This window comes from Hyperoodon ampullatus (assembly GCF_949752795.1).
Source record: "Hyperoodon ampullatus genome assembly, chromosome: 3".
Taxonomy (NCBI): Eukaryota; Metazoa; Chordata; class Mammalia; order Artiodactyla; family Ziphiidae; genus Hyperoodon; species Hyperoodon ampullatus.
This window is the reverse complement of record NC_136916.1, coordinates 144069248-144091852: the sequence shown is the minus strand read 5'-3', so window position 1 is coordinate 144091852 and position 22605 is coordinate 144069248. Positions and strand designations below refer to the sequence as shown.

The 22605-nt window shown below is 38.6% G+C and overlaps 1 protein-coding gene across 3 annotated transcripts in view; it reads right to left on the bottom strand.

The window, feature by feature from the left end:
- The window catches only part of FUT8 (fucosyltransferase 8), a gene marked incomplete at both ends in the record, with an annotated part of 171666 nt that overhangs the window by 83268 nt on the left and 65793 nt on the right, over positions 1-22605 (bottom strand). For all 3 annotated transcript variants that reach the window (XM_079699952.1, XM_079699951.1, XM_079699953.1), the window contains one exon: positions 11256-11370. In XM_079699952.1, coding sequence (XP_079556078.1) covers positions 11256-11370 — 115 coding nt within the window. The remainder of the gene's footprint in view (positions 1-11255; positions 11371-22605) is intronic.

Genomic DNA, 22605 nt, shown 5'->3' with positions numbered 1-22605 from the left:
TGCCCCTAACCCCTTACATATAATCAATCCTCTCACATGGCATACTATAACAACCCCTCCTTATTTCTGATGATACTTGCAGCTTCAAGATATGGTCTCCTCTGCTAGCCCTGATACTTCTAAACCCAGTAAGTCCAGCCACCTTTAATCACTCCCGGCGGAGAGGATTCAGACCAAAATTCAAAATAAAGCACATAAACAAACCAAAAAACCTCCAAACAAGCAAACAGACAAAACCCCACCAACCTCAGGTAGATCTGAGCAAGAGAAGTGTCCAAAGCCACGGGACTATTTTATTGTCAGAAGGTTAACTAGAATTCTTCCAAGAATCCTAGATAGCCTCTGATATGCATCAACTTGGTAGAAGAAATCACGGTGTGAAGATACATAAAAGTACTGAATTTGTATAGGTGATGTATTTTGCTTAATAATGAACAGTGGTTATGACAATAAAAAGAGAATGCAGTAAAAGTGCAATTGTTATGGCAAAGACATGAAATAGTTGAGAGAAAACAGTAACAAACAATGGTGAAAATAATGACCTGTCTCTATCCATTCAGATATACTCAGTGACCCCCTACTTCTCCATACTGAAATCTCTAGATGCTTCTTTTTCTATCTGCATCTTAATCTTTTTGGCCATTAGAGCCTCTTGTGATAGCATGACAACGATAGCCCAAATATACCAGCAGAGCTTTAATATAGAGTAAAACAGAAGAAAATTATGAACTAAAGGAAAACTGTTACTAACCCTCATTCCCTCTCTACCTCCAACATGCAAGAAATTGAAGATAAAGTACAATGAAAACTGATTTCATTAGCACAGATGCTTCAAATCCCCTCTTGTAGACCCTGATATTATTCAGAATAAATCAAGATTTTGTGCCAGTATTTAAGCAGGCATCATTTTGCATTTGAAAGCTTCGCCATCATTAATGTTATTCCTTACTATGTCTTAAGAGGATCACCGTGCTCTTAAAAATGATTTTAAGTGAACAGATAGTGCCCAAAGTTTGTGACAGAGCAGAGAGTATATATTCCTGCGTCCTTACATACCGTTCATATCTAGTCCCATGATCTAATGAATGGGAAAAATAACTAATTGTTTGGGACAGGAGCTTCAGCAGGTGGCTAACAATGGGATATGCCCAGAGAGATGACATCTCAAATACAGACAAGAGCTCATATATAATTGAAGGAATCAGAGGAAGAAATAAAGGAAAACAGAAGGCAAAAATATTTAAGAATTACTTCCATCACTGTCTAGGCCACAGTTGGCAAGCTTTTCCTGTAAAAAACCACACAGTAAATATCTTTGGCTTTGCAGGCCACATCTTCTCTGGCACAATTATTTAACTTTGCCCCTGTAGCCTGAAAGCAGTCATAGATGATATATAAACAAATGTGTATGGCTGTGTTCCAATAAAACTTTATTTACAAAAGCAGTTGATGTGGTTTTGGCTGGAGTGCAGTAATTTGCTGACCTCTGGTTTAAGCCAGTAAAATCTGTAAAAATAGTGTGGCAAAAGGAAAACCAACATCTGATAAGATGGGTAGGAATACATGCTCCCTAAGGATATAGGAAATTATATCTTGTTCTATTCTGTATTCTACTGTAACAGGGAAGAGTCAATTTTGACTCCATGTTGGATCTGTTTCTTTGACTTTCGCCTTTGCTTTTCGTTGCTTTTATTATTATAATCATACATAATGGCCTGCCTCAGGGAACCCTGCCCACCTGTGAATGGCTGCAAGAAAGAAGAAATTAACACATCCCAGCCTGAGACTGGCTGGAGATGTTTTGCAAGACTGGTGGCCCGGGCTTCCCTGGTGGCGCAGTGGTTGACAGTCCACCTGCCGATGCAGGGGACACGGGTTCATGCCCTGGTCCGGGAAGATCCCACATGCCGCGGAGCGGCTGGGCCCGTGAGCCATGGCCGCTGAGCCTGCGCGTCTGGAGCCTGTGCTCCGCAACGGGAGAGGCCACAACAGTGAGAGGCCCGCGTACCGCAAAAAAAAAAAAAAAAAGACTGGTGGCCCTTTTTACTTTACTTCCTCCCTGCCTCTCCCTCTCTATTCTGCCTGTTTTACTTTACTTCCTTCTCTGATTCTGTAAAAGAAACTGGCATCCAGACCCTATAAGATGGTTTTTTGGGGGACCCTAGTCCGCCATCTTCTCGGTCTGTGGGCTTTCCGAATAAAGTCGTATTCCTTGCCTCAACACCTCGTCTCTCGACTTATTGGCCTGTCATGCGGCGGGCAGAGTGAGCTTGGACTCAGTAACACTACTTTGATAAAACTTCTGAGACCTTTTATCATTTGTGAGTCACATAGATTTAGTCCCTCAATAAACCTAAGGAGATTCTCTAATGCCCACATTACTTTCTATTTAAACAAGCAGCATTATTTTCCTGATGTGTGAGCTGCTAAAATCTAGACTCATCTTTATGACGACTAGTTTTACCTAGTGAAACTGAGTCCCCTTAAAACCAAGTCCCCTGCCAAATGTATGATTAACTTCTCTATCCAAAACTGTATTCCTTTTTTGTCCTGCCCATGTTCCCCCTCAGGATTGAGGAGTATCAAAGAAAAGGGGAACTGAAACTGAGCAGGACCCTGTGGGGCCCGCCCCGGTACTAATGCCCCTCTTTGTCCCCCATTTCTTGTTTGTATAAAAAGGTTTTAGTCTCCTAGGTCTTCCAGAGTTCCAAAGAGCAGACTCAAAACAGTTACTAATTAGGGAAGTGAGGGAAAGCAGAAACAAAGCAGCAAGAAAAGTAATGATAGTAAAACAGAGCCATAGTTCCTCCTCAAGGGGTATATACATAACAATCTGATGCATATCTTTGAGTTGTTCTGCAAAAACTAAGACCCTCACCCAGGTGGTGGATGGTGACCGCAAGCACACAGACGCCAGACTAGTTGGAACCAGGAAGATTGATGATTAAGATTCCTGAAACCTCACCACCCACCAATCACAAGAAAGTCCACAAGCTGCAGCCATCATCCTAAATGCTGCCTTTACAAACCCTCCCCAGAAAGCCATTGGAGGGTTCAGGTTTTTTGAGCACGAGCTACCCATTCACACACTGCTTGGCACCCTGCAATAAACGCTGTACTTTCTTTCACCACAACCCAGCGTCACTAGTTTGGCTTTGTTGCGTGTCAGGTGAGCAGACCCAAGTTTGGTTTGGTAACACTAGTCCATAAATATACTTGGAATATTAAAGGATTTGTTCTACTACATATAGAACAAAACTGAAAATTGGATGGGAACAACTGATATTCATTTTTTACCAGCTGGAAAGAAAGATGCATGATAGATATAATGGGCAGATCAGGATATGTTTAACATTTCTTTTGTGAAATAATCAGGCTTTCTGCTCACACCTCTGAGTTTTAATCTACTTAGCACATAATTCTACATTCTACCACAACTGAGTTAAACTTTTTATAATCCAGAGAGAAAATCACCTCATGACAACTGTTACGATTAAAGACAATAATGACTTTTAGAACACACTTTCCATAGGATTTCCATATTACTGACCTCCTATTTTCTCCAGATTTGTTCATTCCTGAAAAAAGAAATTTATATTCTCTACTGACTTTTGCAAATTTCTGTGTATTTGCACAACTGGTAATCTCTTATAATGATAATGACAAAGAAAATCATCTTAAGACGTGGAAAACACACACACACACACACAGAGGCAGAATCCATGTCTGGAAACTTCACATTTTATGGTCCTACTCATTTAGCTATTTAAAAGTTATACCTCACTTTCCTCTATTTTAATGTAAACCCTGACAGTTAGCTTTTCTTTTCATAAAAGGCAAGTACCTGTCTTCAGCTTTGACTGCCAAAGCATCCAATTCAAAGAGGGGTATTTCCAATTAACACAGTGTAGCCTCAGGACTAGCTGAAGACCCACAGTGGCGCCCCCACCCCAACTGAGGCTCCTTTGTTTTAGAGATCTTGGTTGATTTTAGTGACTGACCATTTGGGCCACTCGTTTTTTCCCTTCCCTTGCTTTAAATTCCTGCTCTTTTGTTTTAAATTCGCCAATAAAGAGTGAACTCCTGAAGCCCCTAAAAATCAGAACCCCAAGCCCACACGTTCTCTCTCTCTCCACACACACACACACACACACACACACACACACACACAACCTGGCTGTGTGGCTCCAGGTGTGCTATGTAATTCCCAGGTCGTGTAAGTAATAAACATTTATTTATTTCAGTTTCCTGATGATTATTGCTAACGGGTGTCTTGCAATCATAGTAAGAACCACAAGGGCCAGTCCAACCACAACACTGCTTTCTAATAGGCTGAGACCAGCACAAAACATTTATTAACTAAGTACATGAGAAATCTAATTGTTCAAGGTTTCTGTAGCAAGGTCCCATTTGCTAGTGATGGGTAAATGCAAAAGAGGATGTGGCTTCACCGGCCAATATTACAAGCAGCCTGGAGCTTATACCCAGTCAGTCACCTTCAACAAACCACCAAGAAAAAACAAACACTGGCTCTTCAAACTATTTCTTAAATGGTGAATATAAAGACTTGGAGTTAAGACTCTTCCTTTTCCCTCTGCCATCTACTAGGCAAGTTATACAAACCTCTCTAATCCTCAATTTATTCTCCTGCTTACTGAGTATAACAACACCTGCCTCATGAAAGTTACTTTGCATAATATCTAGCAATACAGAACGTGCTTAGAAATGGCAGCTTGCAAAAATTCTTCATCCTCATAACTTCCTTTAATGCACCAGAAGAACAAGAAGAAATATCTGCTCCCTTTCACCTTCCCAATTTAAGGTCTTTAATGAGACCTTAAGATATCTGGATGTTTTACCATCTATTTTCAAAATGACCCAAACCTTGAGCCCAATATAACACCAATGTAATGACTTGAATGCCTCAACTTTCCATAGAGAAACAAGAATCAGTGCAAACCTTTCTCAGATGGGTGTTTGAAGTGATGTGAGCTATGCAAGTCACATACACCACCCCCTGATATTAATCACAACTGGAATTTTTGGTTTAGGTAGGTCAGATTTATGATCGCATTCCACATAAAACATCTAAGCTCTTTTAGAAAGGCTACCACAATACCATAATGGATGTGTGAGAACTATCATGCCCATTTTCTAGGATCAGAGCATATCTATCTATATTATAATTAATTGCACAGACATGTAGTTGTATGCTTTTATGACATCACTGAGCCCTAGTTATGACTTATTTGATCTTAGATCCTTAGTCAATACTCCATCCTGAGCTAAGCAGTTACAGGGAGGGAAAAGAAGGTGTAGTGAGGCGTACTGAACAGACAGAAAAAGTCAGGGGATAGGCCACTCAGTTCTGGTCTACAGTAACCAGGACTCACACCTACAGCATAGCTGCCTTTCACAAAAGTTGTAGGCAGTCAGTTAACAGAGGCTGATAATTATAAGATGGTCAATTTGAGAAAGTGCTGCATACTCCAGGGAGTGCTGGAGAGTGAAAGTCCTAGTCAGAGGTTAGCACTCTTTAATGGAAAGCTGCTGTTCCAATATCAAATTAAAGCAAAATTCTAATTGGAGGCAACGTAGTCTTTATTGCGTCTATGTACTTGAGACGGAACCCGCCCAATCTTAACAGTCAACATCTATCACTTTTCATCTAATTTTGCAATGTCTTTCTCTATTTCAGGCTTCTTACCGTTAGTGTTCTTGGGTAATCTTATATCTTTGGAGCAGGGCTGAGAACCCCCTAAAGGGACTTCAGGTTCCCTCCTACTTCAATGAGAAGAGCTTTCTTGTGGGCAGAGTGGATTTACTGAGATGTATTGTAACAGGAAAGAGCTACATGGACTCCACGTTGGATCTGTTTCTTTGACTTTAACCTTTGCTTTTCATTGCTTTTGTTATTATAATCACACATAATGGCCTGCCTCAGTGAACACTGCCCCTCTGCTGTTCAACTCACAGGGAGACAATCTGACGCTGTCCACCTGCGAATGGCTGCAAGAAAGAGGAAACTAACACATCCCCTCACCGCTCGTCAGGAGATGTTTTGCAAGACAAATGGCCTTTTTACTTTACTTCCTCACCGCATCTCCCTCTCTGATTCTATAAAAGAAACTGGCAACCAGACCCCGATAAGATGGTTTTTCGGAGACACTAGTCTGACATCTGCTCGGTCTGCTGGCTTTCCGAATAAAGTCGTATTCCTTGTCTCTGGCTCACTGGCCTGTCGTGCAGTGAGCAGAGCGAGCTTGGACTCGGTAACAGTATGCTTCAGGGACCCTCATTTACACAGGTCCCTTCAAAGGCTCTGGGAGGAGGGGGACTTGTGTAGTGTGTTCACCTGGTCAAAATTTGCAAACTTTGTCTATAATGAGTTAAGATAGATGTCTCTTTCCACTTGAAACTCCCTCCCATCCACTTCACTTCCCCAGTGTTGGTGTTGGTATTGGGTGGAAATGAAGTGGCCTTCAACATTTCTGGGGTCCTCTTATGGGAAAATTAAGCTGGGGATTCACTTAGTTTAGATTTAGAGGGATACATGTATGTGGTTCATGGTTGCTTTTGTGCACAGTTATTTTTGTGACATAAATATAGGTACAGGGCAAGACGTTGCACTGTGATGTGAACATGCCGCACGGTGCCCAGGATGAGAAGTATCAGGTAATAAGAGAAGTGGAGTCAGTTCTCAGTGATGCCTAGTCAACACAAAAGTTTTCTTCTCTCATTAATAACCTCAAAAATGTAGCATATACTATTTAAAATGCAGCATAAAACAATTATATGTCGCATACTTTTTTTTGGATGAGAATCACATTAAACAGAATTTATATGAATTCCTTTGTATGCAGGGCACAAGCTTATAGCAGTACTATAAACACAACGTATGTCTGTATGTGAAGTTGCAAATGTTATGTATCACAAATATTAATAATTAAAAAAACTTTTTTGATCAACCATGCTAGAGAAAAATCTGACTTAATCTTCCCTTTTTCTTTATTAAAAATATTACAAAATCACTGTCAACTCATCTTATACAAAATATTACAAATTGTAATCAAAGAGTACGCAGCCAAGAAATGTGGGGAAACAATATTATAAAGAGTGTCAGGCAGTTAATAAAAATTTTTATTCTTCTGGAGTTTTGTGTTTGTGGTATTTGTCAACTTCATAAAATCTATAATTTGTTGGGATTTTTTTCATTATAAATAGTTGATCCTCACTATCTATGGATTCCAAAATTGCCTACTAGCTAAAATTTATTTGTAACCTCAAAATCAATACTTGAGGTGCTTTCAGGTCACTTGTGAACACGTGCAATACAGTGAAAACTGGGAGCCTCCTGAAGCACAAGTTCTCAGCTGAGGTCAAACAAGGTGCCACTTTACCTGCTTGTTTCAGCTCTCATATATGAACAAGTACCCTTTTTGTGGTCTATTTAGACTTAACAGTATTTCATGTTCACTTTATGGTTGAAGAACTTTTCAGATAAACATATAAAAGATTAAGACCTTAAGAGAATTACTTGGTCCATTCTACTTGAGCCTAATAGTATACCTGCGGTTGTCTTCAATAAGATTATTATAATCTTTTAGTCAGTTTAGTCTTTTTATACCATGCCATAGGGCCTTCAACTCTGAAGAGAAAATAATCTTAATTAAGACAACCACAGAACTTTGTCCCACTGAAGTCCAGTTGCCCTAGTTCCTTTCTATTTTCTAGTATCTTGTGAAATTGCTTCTCCCAAGTAAAACCAAGGTATATGATAATAAATGAATGGAAATCTAAAATTGAGACCAAACTTAACTGTACTATATGATTGTAAGTCAAGCAGGATTTTCTTGAGACATAATGATATTTGCTCAATTCAAAGGACTGGATAACTGCAGAAAGAAAGGCTTAGATTTAAAGTGACGCCTATTATGGATTAAGACAAGGTTCCCCCCACCACCACTTCTGGAAATCAAGCTTCTTTTTTAAAAATTTAATTAATTAATTAATTAATTTTTATATAGCAGGTGACAAGGGTTTAATCTAGGCTTTTTTCTTTGTACTAGGTCTTGCATTATACCTTAAACAAATCAGTGTTTTTAAAAAATGCTTGTTGGTGATAATGAGAAGTGACAATAAGTTTCATGAGTATAAGTAAAAATCTAGTAAAACTGAAAATGTTTTCAACTATACAAACCAATTGAAAGTAAATTATAAAATTATCTGAATTATTTATCAAGAATACAATAAGGTATTTAAATGACTAAAATCTCCCAAAGAGATTAAAAATGTTAAAAATATTTGCTTTTATTATATCTTTTCCCTATTATTTTCTACTTAGATACAAATTATTATCCTCTTTATATAACGGCTGGCTGATGGCTAAATAAGGAGAGCCTTCTAAAATCTCCATCAATAAGTTATATGAAGTGCTTATTTTTATTTTGAATACAGGTACCAAAAGTCAAAGATTTTCTCCTTTATCCCCCATTTTAGCTTTATTTCCTAGTATACTATTTTCTAAGCCCCGTTGAAGTCTTTCAGAATCTAAGTTGCTTAAATAGTCTTTTTACAGTAGTATTTCACTTCAAGTAAAGGTATGAAAACACCAATAGATTTGAATATCAAGAAAACGTAATGGAAAAATGTAATCACTCTAAAAAAATCTGTATAAATAGCTCAACTCTTCTGATTAAACTCTCTAATCCATTTAGTTAAACCAGTGACAAATCATTCTTTTTAAAGGAATAAAAATTCAAGTCAGAAAGAGTTCCTTACAAATACGTATTTTTAATTTTGTTGGAATGGGTGAAAGGACCCTTATTCACCACCGTGCAGAGAAGTTGATGAGTGAGTGACTGGCGTCTTTAATCTCTGAAAAATCATACGTTACGAATACAGTTCTTAACTTCAAAAATGGAAAAAATGATCATACATACACTGAATATTTAAAGAAAAATATTTTTCTAAAATATGGCTTTTCCTATTGAGATTTCCCCATCTCCTTTAATATTAAAGATTGCATTTTCTTTTCCAGTAAAAAAAAGCATGAAAGTAAGAATTTCTTAAATAATTAATATTTGAAACTGAAGTTAAGGTCCATGTGAAACGATGTTTTACTGTAAGTCTGAAAGATTTAAAAAGCCAATATAGTTTTAAATCATTAGCATGATTTACAAGTGCAATTCTCTAAAACAGAACCACAGAAATCAGCACATAGAAGATGAAATTCACACTACTTGTGAAAACACTTGGTCACTCAGAAACCAAGAGGAAAAAAGAAACTAAAGCAAGTGGCAGGTACTTATTACTGGCGGGTTGGGGGTGGTGCTAAACTATGGCCAAATCATAGTTTAAATATAACTTTTGTGGTGTGAAAATTTAATGAATATGTGGAAATGGAAGAAACTCAGAGACCAGAGTTATTTCCATTTCAAATGAGGATGATAGTTCTGAGCCACCAGCTGTTTACAGTTCATTGAATGAGGTTCTAGTTGATAGGAGATAATTACCTCTTCCCTACAGGAGGCAAGTGTTTCTCATTCTACAGACACCTCTAATGAATGGCCATGGGGGTATGAGACCGAGAAAGCATGCCAAGATCAGTTTCGTTTTTAACGATCTCTTGAAACACCTGATTTTCTGCTTTTTCCTATTTAAGTATAGAAAATGTGCATCTTAAAATATACAGAATAAAGTCACTGGCTATTATTTTGCTTTTATAAGGCACCTTAACCTTAAAAGGAAAACAGAGTGTTTATACACAGAAAGTATATATACCATCAACAGTACTAGAAAAGGATGAGCATGATCATTTCAACTTCAAGCATTTGGAGTGTTAAATTCTACTTACTCATACACTGTTTTCCCCTGATTTAAGTTTCTTTTCAGTTAACGACACATTACCCCATTCATTCCAGCTCCTTCGGCTACTTGGAAAGGCCTATCAATTCGATCTTTCCAAACTCTCTCAAATTTGTCTCTTCACTTCCAATGCAAACTGCCACACACCTCAGTATTTCTCAGCTTCAGTATGGTCCTCATATCCTAAACGCTCTCCTTGCTTCTAGTCTCTTACAATGAATCCAGTTCAAGCAAAATACTACTTTTCAGATTAATATCACTAAAGCAGCACTCTCCTCATGCCACTCTTATGTATAAAAATCTTTCAAGGGCTTCCTGGTGGCGCAGAGGTTGGGAGTCCGCCTGCTGATGCGAGGGACACGGGTTCATGCCCCGCGTCCAGGAAGATCCTACATGCCGCGGAGTGGCTGGGCCTGTGAGCCATGGCCGCTGAGCCTGCGCATCCGGAGCCTGTGCTCCGCAACGGGAGAGGCCACAACAGTGAGAGGCACGCGTACCACAAAAAAAAAAAAAAAAAAAAATCTTTCAAAAGCAGGTTGTGACTCCAATATAGAAAAAAGCTTATGGCATATTAAGCAAAAACCAAAATTCAAAAGTAAATCAATTCTATCCTTACAAATATGTAACACTGGGTAAGCATATTAATAAGAGCTAGAAGAGAACACACACAAAAAATGAAGAGAATATATTTTAAAGGGCCTGAGACTTGGAGTTTACCCTTGATTTTATATTTCCTATTTGTTGTTATAATGATGGTTATACAATAAATAAAATCGTTCAGCAACCATTTACTGCTTATGCACTATAAAGCTTAACCTGTACCCAAGGACCTCTGCAATCTGGCTCCCAAACCTACCATTTCCAACCCTCCTTTTCGCACAACCAAAACTCCAGACAAACTAAAGTATTCTATTTCTCATTGGGTTCCTGTACTGTTCTTTCCCAGGTATGGACCATTACTTACATCATATGCTCCAGCTAGTATGCTTTTCTCCATTTCTGGGTGTCTAAATCGTACCTAATTATCCTTTACAGCTCAGTTCAAATAATACCTTTTCCACATAGCTATCCCTGACATGTTCCTCCAATGAGCATTTCATCTAATCTCTCACATAAACGCAGCAGTTCCTATTTTGCACTGTAGTTTTTGTATGTCCGTGTGTCGGAAGTAGCCCCCTTTAGGGCAGGGACCTCTTTTAGCTATCTTTGTATTCCACTCAAGGTGTAACATAGAGTCTTTTTGAATAAATAGGTAAAATGAGTGAACAAATACTTTCAAAAAGTGAGGGCTAGGAAGACTAAAAACCAACAGCAACTCTTACTTTTAGTTTTATTATGATTCTCCTTCTATTTTCACTCAAGTTAATTTCTTAACCTAACCTTCTTACCTGAAGATACGTTATTCTCCGCTGGACCAGCTCTGTCAGATCTTTGGCCTCTTTTTCCCGCCAATCACCTGCTCCATCTGTTTGACTGAGGTAGTATAAATCCGTCATTATAGACCTATAAAAAGCAAACAACATTGTGGGTCTAACTTATTTGTATTTCATCACAGGATTACACAAAGTCATAAGAAGAGAGTCAAATTCTTTATAAAGATTGATGCTCACACTGATGCTGGTACTCATTTTTTATTTTCTATCAAGACTGTGAAATTCAACAGTGTAGTCTCTAGCAGCCCAGATTCATTCCTATAGTAAATCTTTACTATTGAGAAGAACATACTCCCCAGCCCCGCCCCGCCGACCCAGGCCAATTATGTGCGCTTATATCCCAACACAGCACATGTCAGATATCAGGGGAAAGTGGATACCCATAGCAAAGAAATAGGTAGACTAACATAAGGGAGAGAAATACATTGGTGACAGCGTTTCAATATTACCTTTTTGTTCTCTCTACTGTCACCTCCTGTCCCCTCTTAAATTTCTTCTTCATACTTGGAAAAAGATCAGAGGAAAATTTTGGCACAACTCTTACACAATGGTCGAAACCAAGGGTCAGCAAACTTTTTTCAATAAAGGGCCAGACAGTAAATATTCTAGGTTTTGTGGGCCTCTGTTGCTTTTCTAGCAGGAAAGCTGCCATAGACAATATGTAAAAAAAAAAAAAAAAAGTGTGTGTCTTCCAATAAAACTTTATTCACAAAACCAGGCTATGAGCCAGATTTGGCCCTGGAGCTATAATTTGACAATTCTTGCTCTAAATTAATAAAATGATTGTTAAGGTACTTTCCCATCCTGTGTAGTAATTTCAATTACAACATGCTGAATTTCCTGCAAAGTAAACTAAAATACCCAGTATAATAGGGAAGAGAAACTTGACAGCTGGTGCAGATGGTTTTCATTTATATTACATTAAACAAAAGCTATGACTTGCATTTACCAATAAAGAAAAGTAAAAAGCAAGACTCCTCTCTTTCTCTGACACTCCCTACCAACCTATCAGCAAACATTTCGCCAAGCTCTGAACAAGTATCATCACTGGCATTGCTACCAACTGAGCCACCACTTTTCTCACCTGAATTGTTACAGTAACCTCTGAACAGGTCTCCCTGCTTCCACCCTTGCCAACATCTACAGTCTATTCTCAATGTAGCAGCCAGATCCTGTCAAATATCAGTCAAATGATGTTGCTCTTTTGCTCTTATTGAACTGACTCTTCATCTCAATTAGTCAAACCTGAAGTTACTAATTTGACCTACAAGGCCCCAGACAATATGGCCTCCCTTATCTCTTTTTAAAAATTATTTATTTATTTATTTATTTATTTTCATTTATTATTTTTTTAACATCTTTATTGGAGTATAATTGCTTTACAATGGTGTGTTAGTTTCTGCCTTATAAGAAAGTGAATCAGTTAAACATATACATATATCCCCATATCTCTTCCCTCTTGAATCTCCCTACCTCCCACCCTCCCTATCCCACCCCTCTAGGTGGTCACAAAGCACTGAGCTGATCTCCCTGTGCCATGCAGCTGCTTCCCACTAGCTATCTATTTCACATTTTGTAGTGTATAATATGTCCATGCCACTCTCTCACTTTGTCCCAGCTTACCCTTCCCCCTCCCCATATCCTCAAGTCCATTCTCTAGTAGGTCTGCGTCTTTATTCCCGCCTTGTGCCTAGGTTCTTCATGACCTTTTTTTTTCTCTTAGGTTCCATATACATGTGTTAGCATACAGTATTTGTTTTTCTCTTTGACTTACTTCACTCTGTATGACAGACTCTAGGTCCATCCACCTCACTACAAATAACTCAATTTCGTTTCTTTTTATGGCTGAGTAATATTCCTTTGTATATATGTGCCACATCTTCTTTATCCATTCATCTATTGACGGACACTTAGGTTGCTTCCATGTCCTGGCTATTGTAAATAGAGCTGCAATGAACATTGTGACTCTTTTTGAACTCGTTTTCTCAGGGTATATGCGCAGTAGTGGGATTGCTGGGTCATATGGTAGTTCTATTTTTAGTTGTTTAAGGAACCTCCATACTGTTCTCCATAGTGGCTGTATCAATTTACATATCCACCAACAGTGCAAGAGGATTTCCTTTTCTGCACACCCTCTCCAGCATTTATTGTTTGTAGATTTTTTGATGATGCCATTATGACTGGTGTGAGATGATATCTCATTGTAGTTTTGATTTGCATTTCTCTAATGATTAGTGATGTTGAGCATTCTTTCATGAGTTTGTTGGCAACCCGTATATCTTCTTTGGAGAAATGTCTTTTTAGGTCTTCTGCCCATTTTTGGTTTGGGTTGTTTGTTTTTTTGATATAGAGCTGCATGAGCTGCTTGTAAATTTTGGAGATTAATCCTTTGTCAGTTGCTTCATTTGAAAATATTTTCTCCCATTCTGAGGGTTGTCTTTTCGTGTTCTTTATAGTTTCCTTTGCTGTGCAAAAGCTTTTAAGCTTCATTAGGTCCAATTTGTTTATTCTTGTTTTTATTTCCATTTCTCTAGGAGGTGGGTCAAAAAGGATATTGCTGTGATTTATGTCATAGAGTGTTCTGCCTATGTTTCCTCTAAGAGTTTAATAGTGTCTGGCCTTACATTTAGGTCTTTAATCCATTTTGAGTTTACCTTTGTGTATGGTTATCAGAGAGTGTTCTAATTTCATTCTTTTACATGTAGCTGCCCAGTTTTCCCAGCACCACTTATTGAAAAGGCTGTCCTTTCTCCACTGTATATTCTTGCCTCCTTTATCAAAGACAAGGTGACCATATGTGCGTGGGTTTATCTCTGGGCTTTCTATCCTGTTCCATTGATCTATATTTCTGTTTTTGTGCCAGTACCATACTGTCTTGATTACTGTAGCTTTGTAGTAGAGTGTGAAGTCAGGGAGCCTGATTCCTCCAGCTCTGTTTTTCGTTCTCAAGATTGCTTTGGCTATTCGGGGTCTTTTGCGTTTCCATACAAATTGTGAAGTTTTTTGTTCTAGTTCTGTGAAAAATGCCAGTGGTAGTTTGATAGGGATTGCATTGAATCTGTAGATTGCTTTGGGTAGTAGAGTCATTTTCACAATGTTGATTCTTCCAATCTAAGAACATGGTATATCTCTCCATCTATTTGTATCATCTTTAATTACTTTCATCAATGTCTTATAATTTTCTGCATACAGGTCTTTTGTCTCCTTAGGTAGGTTTATTCCTAGATATTTTATTCTTTTTGTTGCAATGGTAAATGGGAGTGTTTTCTTAATTTCACTTTCAGATTTTTCATTATTAGTGTACAGGAATGCCAGAGATTTCTGTGCATTAATTTTGCATCATGCTACTTTACCAAATTCATTGATTAGCTCTAGTAGTTTTCTGGTAGCATCTTTAGGATTCTCTATGTATAGTACAATGTCATCTACAAACAGTGACAGCTTTACTTCTCTTCCAATTTGGATTCCCTTTCTTTTTCTTCTCTGATTGCTCTGGCTAAAACTTCCAAAACTATGTTGAGTAATAGTGGTGAGAGTTAGCAACCTTGTCTTGTTCCTGATCTTCGTGGAAATGGTTTCAATTTTTCACCATTGAGGACGATGTTGGCTGTCAGTTTGTCATATATGGCCTTTATTATGCTTACGTAAGTTCCCTCTGTGCCTACTTTCTGGAGGGTTTTTATCATAAATGGGTGTTGAATTTTGTCAGAAGCATCCTCTGCATCTATTGAGATGATCATATGGTTTTTCTCCTTCAATTTCTTAATATGGTGTATCACATTGATTGATTTGCGTATATTGAAGAATCCTTGCATTCCTGGAATAAACCCCACTTGATCATGGTGTATGATCCTTTTAATGTGCTGTCCGATTCAGTTTGCTAGTATTTTGTTGAGGATTTTTGCATCTATGTTCATCAGTGATACTGGCCTGTAGTTTTCTTTCTTTGTGACATCTTTGTCTGGTTTTGGTATCAGGGTGATAGTGGCCTCGTAGAATGAGTTTGGGAGTGCTCCTCCCTCTGCTATATTTTGGAAGAGTTTGAGAAGGATAGGTGTTAGCTCTTCTCTAAATGTTTGATAGAATTCGCCTGTGAAGCCATTTGGTCCTGGGCTTTCGCTTGTTGCAGGATTTTTAATCACAGTTTCAATTTCAGTGCTTGTGATTGGTCTGTTCATATTTTCTATCTCTTCCTGGTTCAGTCTCGGAAGGTTGTGCATTTCTAAGAATTTGTCCATTTCTTCCAGGTTGTCCATTTTATTGGCACATAGTTGCTTGTAGTAATCTCTCATGATCTTTTATATTTCTGCAGTGTCAGTTGTTACTTCTCCTTTTTCATTTCTAATTCTATTGATTTGAGTCTTCCCCCTTTTTTTCTTGATGAGTCTGGCTAATGGTTCATCAATTTTGCTTATCTTCACAAAGAATCAGCTTTTAGTTTTCTTGTTCTTTGCTATAGTTTCCTTCATTTCTTTTTCATTTATTTCTGATCTGATCTTTATAATTTCTTTCCTTCTGCTAACTTTGGGGGTTTTTTTGTTCTTCTTTCTCTAATTGCTTTAGGTGTAAGGTTAGGTTGTTTATTCGAGATGTTTCTTGTTTCTTAAGGTAGGATTGTATTGCTCTAAACTTCCCTCTTAGAACTGCTTTTGCTGCATCCCATAGGTTTTGGGTCGTCGTGTTTTCATTGTCATTTGTTCTTTGTTCGCACAGCTTCTGGGGTTCAGCTTTGGATTTGGACCCGCCTCTGCATGTAGGTCGCCTGAGAGCGTCAGTTCTTCGCTCAGACAGGACGGGGTTAAAGGAGCAGCTGATTCGGGGGCTCTGGCTCACTCAGGCCGGGGGGGAGGGAGGAGTACGGAATGTGGGCTGAGCCTGCGGCGGCAGAGGCTGGCATGACGTTGCACCAGGCTGAGGCACGCCGTGCGTTCTCCTGGGTAAGTTGTCCCTGGGTCACGGGACCCTGGCAGTGGCGGACTGCATAGGCTCCCGGGAGGGGAGGTGTGGATAGTGACTTGTGCTTGCACACAGGCTTCTTGGTGGCGGCAGCAGCAGCCTTAGCGTCTCATGCCCGTCCCAGCGGTGTCTGCGCTGATAGCCGCAGCTTGCGCCTGTTTCTGGAGCTCCTTTAAGCAGTGCTCTTAATCCCCTCTCCTCGGGCACCAGGAAACAAAGAGGGAAGAAAAAGTCTCTTGCCTCTTCGGCAGCTCCAGACCTTTTCCCGGACTCCCTCCCGGCTAGCCGTGGCGCACTAACCCCTTCAGGCTGTGTTCACGCAGCCAACCCCAGCCCTCTCCCTGCATCAGACTGAAGCCCGAGCCTCAGCTCCCAGCCCCCGCCCGCCCCGGCGGGTGAGCAGACAAGCCTCTCGGACTGGTGAGTGCTGGTCTGCACCGGTCCTCTGTGCGGGAATCTCTCCGCTTTGCCCTCCACACCCCTGTTGCTGTGCTCTCCTCCGTGGCTCCGAAGCTTTCCCCCTCCGCCACCCGCAGTCTCCGCCTGCGAAGGGGCTTCCTAGTGTGTGGAAACATTTCCTCCTTCACAGCTCCCTCCCACTGGTGCAGGTCCCGTCCCTATTCTTTTGTCTCTGTTTTTTCTTTTTTCTTTTGCCCTACCCAGGTACGTGGGGAGTTTCTTGCCTTCTGGGAGGTCTGAGGTCTTCTGCCAGCGTTCAGTGGGTGTTCTGTAGGAGTTGTTCCACGTGTAGATGTATTTCTGATGTATTTGTGGGGAGGAAGGTGATCTCCGTGTCTTACTCCTCCATCTTGAAGCTCCTCCTCCTCCCTTACCTCTTTGATCTCATCTTCTACTACTGTCCTCCTTGTTTACTCTATTTCAGCCACATAGTCTTGTTACTAATCCCTGAACATGTCAGCCATGTTCCTACTTTAGCACCTTTGCATTTGCTCCTCCTTCCCCTGGAATGCTGGTTTCCCAGATACCCATCCACATGGTTCACCCAAATGTCCTTCAAAATTTTGCTCATATGTCACCTGCCCCAAAAGGCTATCCAGACTATCTCAGTTAAAAATTCACCACCCAGTCACCATCACACCCCTTGCTTTTCCTTCTCCTCTTTCCCTGCTTTATTTTTCTCCAAGCAATTATCATCTTCTAATATATATCATTTACTTCTTTATTTTATTATTTTTCTCCCCCTACTAGAATTTAAGCTCCATGGCAGCAGGGTATTTTTCAAACTCCCCTCCCTGCTCCCAAACAAGCATTTAGAACAGTGCTGATCACATAGAAAGCATTCAGTATATATCTTTGAATAGGTAACTGAATGAAAAAGTGGAAAAAAATTTTCAAGAATTTTAAATGAGATAATATTGAGAATTTTTACCTTTCACAAATCCAATTTTGTGCTAGAGAATTTCTGGGAATAATCCTTAACTAGTAATAACTCCAGCTTTACCCGTTCTCTGCACTTTATATTAACTCTTCTGTTCAGGGAATGCTTATAGGTATGTGTTATTTGCTTGTGAAAATTATAAAGTTAGAAATTTATTTCTATTTATCAGAAAGTATACAGCTGTCCCTTGAACAACTCAGGGGTTAGGGGTGCTGAACCCCCGACAGAGTCGAAAATCTGCATATCACTTTTGAATCCCCAAAAACTTAACTACTAATAGCCTACTGTTGACCGGAAACCTTATTGATAACATAAACAGAATTAACACATATTTTGTATGTTATACGTATAACAATCAAAATGTTATGCACCAACAAATATCAAAGTAAGGGGTCTGGAGTACAAAAATGTGGACTCTGTTCATTGTAAATATGCAAAATCAGAAAGATTTTGAATCAGAGGAAAAAGAGCTTTGAGAGCCAGACAGATCTCTCAGTTTGGGATCTAACTCTTACCAGCTTTGTGTCCTAGGAAGGTTATTTTGACATCTCTGAGACATAGTTTCTTCACTTTAAAATAAGTATTATAAAACCTTCCACACAGTTTTTTAAAAAGGATTAGTGATAATACAAACAAAGTAGTATATGTGGTGGCTGCTTGCTAGAGTGAACATCTGTGTCTCCCCCAAACGCACCCATTGAAACTTAATGCCCAGTGTGATGGTATTCAAATGTGGGGCGTGTGGGAAGTGCTTAAGTCATGAGGGTGGAGCCTTATGAATGAGATTAGTGCTCTTGTAAAACAGACCCCACAGAGCTCTCTAGCCCCTTCTACTGTATGAGGGCACAGTGAGAAGGCACTGTCTATGGAGGAGAAAGAGGACACTCATCAGACACCCAATCTGCCAGCACCTTGATCTTGAACTTCTCACCTTCCAGAATTGTGAGAAGTAAATTTCTGTTGTTTACAAGCCACACAGTCTATGATATTTTTTTGTCATAGTAGCCTAAACAGACTAAGACATTGCTATTTATGCTAGAATGCCTCAGAGAGTTGCTTCAGAACTTTTACCTTGTGTCTGAAGAGTACCTACTAATAATTCCACAACTAAGAGGAAAGATCCATTGTGTATGAGGGTGACAGTAATATGTGGGACTGACAGCCAGTCAGAAAAATGACCCAATACTCAGTGACTTGTAGCACCCTGAAGAAAGGGATTGATCAGAGAGGACTCATTTAACAGATGATGAAACCAGCCCTCAACAACTGTGATTTATCTAGGAGTACATGACATAGTCTCAGTTCTCTTCTATTCCTGGTTCTTAACTAGATGATAAACCATTTAGGAGCAAAGCAATGGAAGCCCACTGGAAAAATAATTAAAGTCTTATTTACTATCATAGAAAATCATCAGAACTACATATGATTAACAGAGAATACCTGATAATAGCCCCCTTGAATAAAACAAAACTATTAATAATATGCAAATAAAAATTCAAAATCATGGCCACAGTTTAGAATATTCACCCAACTAATAGTGGAACAGCTTTATACAATGCTTTGGGATAACAGGGTCATCTGTGAAGCATTTCAGGCATTTGTTCAATGTGTCAACATTATCCATGCACAGGACACTTTACAGCTTGACTATTTCCATGTTTACCCTTTTAAAATAGGACAAGAGTCTAATATGTGATGCTTTATCTGTTTTTATATGTATTATTCCCACCTAAGATTCAAAACATTTCTTTCATGAAAAAGAGTAATTTTAGTTGGTAAAACCATATCTACAACATACTGCCTCCTTTAAGAAACTAACTTACAGTCTTACACACTGAACAGAGGTTCAAGTTTTTTTCAGATTATGAAACTGAGGCCCCTATGGGCTATTATGTAGCCTATGGTATTATCTTATAGTTGCTGTGGGAAAAGTTACCACTCATGAAATTGTGTGAGTTGATCATGGAAACACAGGAGATGTCTTTCCTTATAATGGTGTTACAGGGCTAAGCTGAAGTTTATTTAAATTATTTTCTCAGTTTTATAGGCCTCTTTTCCATTACTCTCATCACACCCATTATTTTTCACATTTCATAGGTTTCATCATATCCAAACATGGTCATTTGCTTTTTCCTACCCATCAAATAGGAGTGATCACAAAACTTGTTGAAAGTCTCAACTTTAAATAGCAGTATTGTTTCTGGAGATGTAGTACAGTGGGATAAATAAACAGTCTATCAGCAAATGCCTGTTGAAGGAATAAAGGAAATTCAATATGCTCTGCATGGCGTTACATTAAATTAAAGATACACACACACACAGACAAATAGCACTACATCCCATGACAATCAGTATATAGCCCCAAGCAGGTAAAAAGCTACATTAGGTGTAATTTAGAGGGGAAAATTTTTTGAAATATATAAATTGGCATGGTTTATGCTTTCATGTCATAGTAATTAATCAAGCCATCACTTTACCACTGGGAATGAAAGCTGATCTCTGTATATTTTAATAAATTAGAAAACATAAAAGTGAATGTTTTTACCAAGTTACATCACTACTAAGTCTTAGCAATCAGTTATTTATATTTATCCCAATATCTGTCAAGAAAGTGGAATAGCCACTTTATAACTAGAAGACCAAAGACCAAAAAAAGTACACTAATTTTTTACGATAATGCAGTCAGAGTCACAGTATAAGGCACTCTATTCCAATAGTCAACTAAAATTAAGCTTCCTTTGTAAAACTTTTTTCTTGGCCTCCCCACTGGAGACCATGTAAGGAAGACAAGCCCAGGAAATGACTTTAAATTCAACCTACAGTTGACCCTTGAACAACACCGTTTGAACTGTGCGAGTCCAGTTATATGCAAATTTTTTCAATAAATATCGGAAAAATTTTTTGAGATTTGAGACAATTTTTAAAAACTCACAGATGAACTGCATAGTCTAGAAATATTGAAAAAATTAAGAAAAAGTTAGGTATATCATGAACGTATAAAATATATGTAGATACCAGTCTATCCTTACATAGGCATAAAGGCATTAAATTCTATAATTTAATATAAAATTAATGTGTTCGTTTTCTTACTGTTTTATAACTTTGCTTTCAAAGAATTACATTAACATACAGTATGCCTTCCTCATAACTGGAGAAATTGCATATCAGCTGATCATCATAGGTAAGTGTTTTTTTAAATTTAACAATGTTTCCAATATTGTATTATGAATATGATTGTAAAACTGTATGCCATAAAAATTTTAAAACAATTCATTTACTAGTGTATAGGCTAGGCTACCATGAAGCAATCATATTGATTACACTACCTCCTTTAAAGCAATCATTGCTGTTACAGGTATAATGCATGTATTGTTACAGCTGAACATTAATGAATTTTTTTCATGTTATCTTTTCATTTTTGCTTTCTAATGTTAGTAATACATATAATACCTTCAGTGTTTTGTATCATATAAGACAATACAGATGTAGGTACTGACAAACAATTCATCTTGTAAACAGAGGACATAAACTTCCAGTATCAATAAAGATAGTACAGTGCTGTAAATGTATTTTCTCTTTTTTATGATTTCCTTAATAACATTTCCTTTTCTCTAGCTTATTTTAAGACTACAGTATATAATACATGTAACGTACAAAATATGTGTTAATCGACTGTTTATGTTATCAGTAAGGTTTCTGGTTAACAGTAGGCTACTAGGAGTTAAGTTTTTGCGAAGACAAAAGTTATACGTGGATTTTTTTTTACTGTGCAGTGGATTGGTGCCCCTAACCCCCGCATTTTTCAAGGGTCAGCTGCAGTTCTTTGCTAATCCAATAATGTTTAGACGTTACCATCCTGCAAAATTAGTCACCTTTTAGCCAAAGACATGAGGATAAGCAAACAGAAAGTTTCAGTTGTGGCCCATTACTGGGAAACAGGCTGCCTGAAAACCATTCTACAGAAATTCTGGATTTTCAGTGACTCCATTCTCAAATCAAATCTCCTAGAGGTATCCCTCAAGCTGGTAATCTGGATGTCTTGGTTTTGACTTTGAAGATACCAAAAAATCTAGGACGTGGGTGGTGAATCTAAAGGCCTGAGGTATTAAAGCCTGGGAAATACAAACCCAGGCAAAGTACCAGCAGAATAGTGCTAGTCATTTGAGGGTAGAATACACATGCCTGAAGATAAGTGATAGACTAGACCAACATCTGTGACTCTAAGCGAAAGCCAGCTATGACAGGCATCAAAACCTCTTCCTTAAAAACTGGGCTACATTTATGTTCTTTGTATTTTCTGTTAATTTTCCTATTTTTATACCTTAATATTCACAAAACTCTTTTTAAATGTTCTAGTCTGTCTCAATTATGCCAATAAAGAACCACAAGGAGAGTATTTTGCTTATACCTTATTCAAAATGATGAAGAGGGAAATTCTCCCTGAGGGCCAGCACAGAGCAGATATAATTCAAGGAAGAAAAGTCCAAGGTGAAGGAACTGACATTTATTAAAGTAAATGTGACTAAGGGAGGCTATACCACAGAGCCTAATCCATAGATAAATACGGATCAAGGGCAATACTTTGGTTTGCTCCTGGGGCAGAAGTAAGCAGTGCAAAGGATAAAAATGTGACCAGGAGACAGATAGGCAGACAATGCTCCCACTGCCTCCCATGTTGTCTCAGCGGGAATTTTAGAATACCACCATTCTGACAGCTCACATGGGTGGAGAGGAGTCCAGAAGGGCAACAATAAATACAGCTCATACTACCACATAAGGCAATAATTATGCTATTTGGTGAGTGATGCCCACTAGGCTTATGTTTAGGTTCCAGATCTTCCTATTGAGCGCTGTGACAATTTCCCCTTACCTGTGCCTTCCTTGGAGGATCTAAGAATTTTCTATTTATATCCTCTTACAGGACTTCCCTTGTGCAGGTCTGACTAGAGT